Source organism: Alosa alosa, chromosome 21, assembly GCF_017589495.1.
Source record: "Alosa alosa isolate M-15738 ecotype Scorff River chromosome 21, AALO_Geno_1.1, whole genome shotgun sequence".
Taxonomy (NCBI): Eukaryota; Metazoa; Chordata; class Actinopteri; order Clupeiformes; family Clupeidae; genus Alosa; species Alosa alosa.
This window is the reverse complement of record NC_063209.1, coordinates 16450903-16457346: the sequence shown is the minus strand read 5'-3', so window position 1 is coordinate 16457346 and position 6444 is coordinate 16450903. Positions and strand designations below refer to the sequence as shown.

The following is a 6444-nucleotide window of genomic DNA, read 5'->3' as shown; positions in this document are numbered from 1 at the left end:
TTTTTTTTTCTGTGTGTATGTGTGTAGAGATGTGCAGACAGACACAAAGAGATGAAGGGTGAGAGAAGAGAGGAGTGAGGAGAGGGAAAAAAAAAGAGAGGAGAGAGGGAGAGAGCCGTTCGATGTTGAGACAAAGGAAGCTGTGTGAGATTTTTCTTTTTCTGTTTGGTGTGTTAAGCCCAGCTGTGAGTCTCTGTGACGCACGCAGGGTCGCGCATGTGCGTAGGGTACCTGTGTGTGTGTGTGTGAGAGAGAGGAGAGGGAGAGGGAGGAAGAATGAATGAATGAGGGGAGGGAGGGAGGGAGGGAGGAAGAGGACTGCGGTACAGAGACCCGCCCCACGGATGAATGGTGGTTATGAATGGAGCAGTCTGCTCCTCCCCCCACCCCACCCCACCCCACCGGTCCTGTCCCACCTCTGAGAGGCTGCAGTGCGGGAGGGAGGGAGGGATTGAGAGAGAGAGGGAGGGAGGGATGGAGAGAGGCAGATGGGAGAACAGAGGCTCACACGTCGGGACAGGCGCTGACAGACCAGCCCAGACGAATGCATGCCTCTCTCTCTCTCTTTTATCTCCATCTTTTTTTTCTCTTCCTCTCCACCCGATTCTCTCTTCATATATTCATTCCCTTTCTTCCCCCCACTGTGTACTTGGCTCTTTTCACTTGTAAGCCTTCTTCTCTCTCTTTCTCTCTGTCTTGCTCTTTTTATTCCCTCCTTCTCTCTCTCTGCTGTCGACCTTTCTCTCCATCTCCAGCTGGTTGCTAGTCTCCCTGTCTGATGCCTGATGCTCGACTCAGTCTCGCCCCAATTCACTTGTCAATCATACTCATCTCTCTCTCTCTCTCTCTCTCTCTCTCTCTCTCTGCCCCCTCATATATCCATCTATATCCTATCAAGCTTTTTTTATCCTTATCCTTTCCCTTGTCTGTTGGCCTCCTTACCTTTCTGTTCCCCCATCAACATGCACACACACGCACAGGCACACACTCCCCCTCCCCTCTCTCAAATTCATTCATAAAATCCGTGTTCTGTGTGTGTGTGTGTGTGTGTGTGTGTGAGGAGGGGTGCAGCAGTTATGAAAGACACTCCCCGATCATCATCAGCAAGAACACTGGTGCAATGAAAAACGAGAGAGAGAGAGAGAGAGAGAGAAAATGATGGAGGGACAGGGATAGATGGAGAGGTGGGGGGAGAGCGTGGGTAGCAGCAACAGTCGGGTCATGTGGCCCAAATCCGGCTCACTCTCCTCCACAAATAGAGAGAGAGAGTGATGGAGAGAGAGAGGTGAAAAGTGAGTGATGGAGAGATAGAGAGAGGGAGGGTGCGGATGAGTGCAGCCTGGATGCTGGGGGTGGCGGTGGCGCTAGCAGCATCAGCAGCAGTCGGGTGGCCCTAATCCAAGCCGCTCTGGTCCAGAAATAGCGTCTCATGCATGGATTAATGCCCCTGCAGCCCAAAATATTCCCCCTCCCCTCCCCTCCCACGGCCCAGCCCAGCACTGCCATTCATCACTGTCTCCATCAGGCCCCACACACACACACACACACACACACACACACACACACACACTTGCACTACACCACACGGTCTTACAGTCTGTGGGATATGCCTACGTGTGACTGGGTAAATTACCTCTGTGTGTGTGTGTGTGTGTGTGTGTGTGTGTTGTTCAGGCAGCTGGTTGTTCAGCCTTATCCTGGCTGTCTTGTTAAATCATGATTTATATGGTTTTGTCTTAATGCCCCTCTCTCGCTGTCTCTCTCTTCCTCTTCCTCTCACACGCACACATACAACTCTCTCTCTCTCTCTCTCTCCCTCCCTCTCTCTGTCCCTGTAAATGTGAATGAAATTGTGGGCTACTCGGTCCTTGACCCAGCGGATGTGTCCAGTAGACCAGAATTTTTTTTTTTTTTTTTTTTTTTGTTGTCTTTTTTTGAATTACTTGCTGCCGTGTCTGAATCTGCTGTGTGCTGGCAATAAAGACAGGAGTTCTCTCTCTATCTCTCTCTATCTCAGTCTCTCTCTCTCTATCTCTATCTATCTATCTATCTATCTATCTCTTTTACTCTGCCCCCCCTTCTTCTTCTCACTTTCTTTCTGTTTCTCTTTCTCTCCTCTCTTCCCTCTTCACGTCCCCACCCCACCCCCGGCATGTGTGACTCAGACTCCCACTGCTGAGCCAGTCTGTCCGTCCGCCCGTCTGTCCGTTTGCTCCCCTGTCCCTTCATTACCTTGCAACAGCACCCCTGCTACTCCAGGCTTGGATTGAAACGTCAAAGCCCTCGTCACGTCTGTCACATCCTGTTCCCCCGCCCTCTGCCCGTCTCTCTCACACACACACACACACACACACACACCTCTGATCCGACCCTCATCAGCTGGATTAATTAAATCACATTTGTGGGGCTGTTGCGGCTCCCTGTCCTATCAGACACCTGGCTCGCTGGCTCGCTGGCTGGCTCACGCTCTGCCCTCTCCCCCAGGCACATGGCTCATCTCTGGGGAGCAGGAGTGGCTGTGGGTCCCTCTAGCTGCCAGTGCACCACCTCCTCCCCTCTACTATCTCCTCTCCTCTTCTCTCTCTTGTCTTTTCCTTCTCTCCTTTTTTCCCTGGTCTCTCTTCTTCTCTTCTCTCTTCTGTCTTCTTTCTCTCCCTTGCTTTTACCTCCTTTTCTCATGCTTCCCTCTCTCCTCCTCCTCCTCCTTTCCTCTCCTATCTCCCTCTCACTTCTCTCTCTCCTCTCCTCCCCTCTTCTTTTGTCTTCTCCTGTCTCTCTTCTCTTCCTTCCATTCTTCTCTCTTTCTCGCTTTCTCTGCCCCCATCTCCTCTGTTCTGTCACGTCACAGCCCACGTCACACACACACACACAGCTGTAACGGGCGTTCTTCACGAGGCCTCGACACTTCCTGTCTCCCCATGCGACTGATTCCGTGGTGAATAATTTAACCGCGGTCTAGCACGGCGGCCGCGCCACTGCCACTGGGGGGTTCGTGCCAGTCGGTCGGTCACTGCCAGTTGCCTGCCGCCCGTGCCGGCGGAGGTTGGGTTACATTATCCATCCCGCGCTTCCTTCCTGCCGGCTAATTAGCGGTCGAGACAGAAGTGCTTCGGCCAAATTACCCGACGGGGCCTGGACCTGTCCAGGCCTGCAGACTGTAGCTCAGGCTGGGACAGCTGGGTTAACCTTGAGCAGCTGGACACTCTCTCTCTTGCACACACACACACACACACACACACACACAGTCTCTCACACACATGCACACATACACACACAAACACACTCACTACTCACACTCACATATAGACAGAATCAGGATCCCTCACATACACACACACACACACACACACACACACACTGCGGCTTTCAGACTTTCTCAAGCTTTCTTTCAAACACACACACACAGAGAGAGAGAGGGAGAGAGACTGTCCTACACAGGCAGGCATATGCAGGCTCTCTCACACACACACACACACACACACACACACAAACACTCAAACTCAAACACACACAGACTCCCACTTCCCTGATCCACGGGGTTTCCCCCTGCCCAGACTCACTGCAGTAGTGGCGATAGCGATGGCAGTAGTAGCTGCCAGAAGCGTGCGGCGTGGTCATCCATCCTAACGGCGGCGGTTTAATGCGTGTGCGAGGTGGCCCGACAGTGTTTGGGGACCACAGGGGCAGGACCCTCTGAGCCTCCCTCATTGTGATTTGGCAGGAGCCAGTGCGGCTCACGCACACACACACACACACACACACACGCGCCTGTCCCCCAGGGGAGTAATGCACGGCTCCACTTAGCCACCCAAGACAAAGGGACTCAGATGGATGAGTGCAGAAGACACATGCCATCTGTGTGTGTCTGTTTGGTGGATGTTTGTGCGTGCGTGCGTGTGTGTTTCTGACACCTGGCCACTCGAGATAGGCCTGTGCTGTGCTTTTGGTAGGCCTTTGTTGTTGACTCAGACAGTGTTTCTTGTCCAGGACTTCCTCTGCAGTTTGAGTTTGAGTGGCTTCGTTCTTTTCAGACACAATACATTTTTGAGTGCCTGTGGTGTGTTACTGGTACAGTTACTTTATAAAACTAAGATCTACAAACACAACATTACACACGCAGTCATTCAGCTGAGCTGAGTGCCGAGCCTGTAGGTTGTGGTGATGGATCTGTATAAATCAGATCTTACAGTCCTCATGTGAACTATGCAACAGAGTTGGACTGTTCACTCTAGTCGCGCCCCTTACATCTCTTCTGATCAGAGGTCAAAGGTCGTGTTAACCATCTTGACTGGCTGGCTGACTGTGTCACAAAAGCCTTGAGGTTCTAAAGTTGTGCAACTTCGATTTCAGACAGCAAACCTTTTGCTACTGCATGTCTTATTAAAAAGATTATGACAGAATTTCTACGACCCCGGCCGCCAAAATGACGGATGGCGACGGTCTAATGCAACCGCTGCTTCCGATTGAAACAAGCCGTTGAATCCATTTTACAGAAATTAGATGGCACATTTCGCTTGAGGAGGTCTTTCATAAATTAGATGTCCCCAATTACATTTCCCCCTACAATTTGCCATATAAAATTGATCCTGCCTGTTACACACACTTAGGCCTTGAGGTGTATGTTTAAGGCTTCAAAGAGTCGAGATGTGTTTGCAATGACCCCTGTGAAAGCCCCTTATTGACTGACCAACTCTCTTTTATGGTTTGTTTGACATTTATTTCAGTCCACAAATGTTTTTCATTTATTTTATTTTGCCTTACTCTGTCATCTCCTTAATTGTACTTGCCTTTGATAATCTATGCTCTTTTATGTTGGAAATTGGTGTTCTGACTGTTTTAGCAGTGCTAAGTAAAGCATAAACGCATTGCCTCACAACATGAATTGTAGGCTGATAGTGAAATCCTGAGAAACAAACTAGTAGGCTTCATCTTGTCAAGTAAACAAAAACAGAGAAGTAAACAAACCTTTCTGTTTGTTTGTTTTTTGTTTTGTTTTGTTCAGCCCCGTCTTCTGCCCCTGCTATTGCACCCCCTGAAAAACCTGCCCCTCCTTCAGTTCAGGAGCCCCCCGCGAAGAAGCCGATTCGACGGAAGCTGGCCGTATCGCCCCCGGAGACGGCCCGGCAGCCGGTCGCCACCATGGCGACGCTGTGTCCCCCCGACGTGCAGGAGGTCTGTCGCCAGGAGGGGATGTTCCCGCTGCAGTACACGCCAGAGGTGGGTCAACGGCGTGCCCAGGGCGACGCCCCCAACACCTCCAGCGCCGCCAACGCCACCGTGACCTACGACCCCGACACCACGTTCGACATTGGCGTCAGTGAGGACGCAAAGCCGGCCGACAGCACGGTGATCCTCTCTGAGGTATCACCCACTCAAACACAGGCCCTGAAGCCAAACAATTTTAACGAGCCCCTGAAAAGGTAAGGGAGGAGTTGAGGGGTTTTGGGGATATTGTTTCATTAGAAGCTACTTATCTTTGCTAAATCGGCTAATGCTTATGTTTTTCAATGCCGTTGAACATGTGCCATACCGCTAACACCATTATTGCTTGTATATTCTAGTGTTCCGTCTTATGTGTGTCACTTGCTAACATTGCTATGGTTTGTTAGATTATTGCTAATGCTAGCATTGCTAGTATTACCTGTATAAGGTTGTTTTTCTATGTCGCTAATATTGCTAATGTTTTGTCCTCAGACTTGAGATTCCCTCTCTGCTGGATATCCGCCGCATGAAACCGTCCTACATGGCCATGACCTCAGCAGCACAGGGCAAACGCAAACTCTACGGGTCAGTTGGCTACCTGTGTGTTCCAGTGTTAGCATATTTCCTGTTAGTATTGCATTTCCATTCTGATGATTGGGGTGTTGTGTTGTAAAATGTCATAAAATGACAGTGGTTAGGAAAGGAAAGTAGCTTTGTTTGTTATTTCTCTCTAAAAAAAATGTTCTCTTAGAATCACTTAGAATCTCTGTACTTACTTTTGTGTGTGTGTGTGTGTTGCAGCAGCAAAGAGATGGGTGTAGACGGCACTCACGGTATGGCGGCTCCCAAACGCATCAAGCATGACCCCAGCATGAACCCCAAACCTCTGCGTGTGCGGCGGGGGGGAGGTGAGTGTCTGTTTGTCTATCGGTGTGTGTTACCGCCCGTCTGTCTGTCTATCTGTGTCTAGGTGTGTGTTAGGGTTTGGAACCGAAATATTAGAATCGATAAGGAAATATAATGAAAACCGATATTAGAAAAATCTATTCAAACATTATTCAGAAATGTTTGAAATATTTTTTATTTGGTTCCGACTATCAATTCATAAACATAATAGCCCCTTTATTGTTGCAAACAAGGACAAATTAAGATGCAAAAAATCAATACTTGTAAATAATTATTACAGCATAGACTACTTCTGGAATGATAGTTAAAGATATAATCATATTTTATCTTAACATT

General features: G+C 49.4%; 1 protein-coding gene across 3 annotated transcripts in view; it reads left to right on the top strand.

The window, feature by feature from the left end:
• kif18a (kinesin family member 18A) overlaps positions 1 to 6110 on the top strand; it is a gene marked incomplete at its 3' end in the record, with an annotated part of 31811 nt that extends 25701 nt beyond the window's left edge. Inside the window, 3 exon segments of one of the 3 annotated variants that reach the window (XM_048230884.1) lie at positions 5057 to 5420; positions 5695 to 5787; positions 6004 to 6110. In XM_048230884.1, coding sequence (XP_048086841.1) covers positions 5057 to 5420; positions 5695 to 5787; positions 6004 to 6110 — 564 coding nt within the window. 3 annotated transcript variants of the gene reach the window in all.
• Positions 6111 to 6444: the final 334 nt, after the last annotated feature.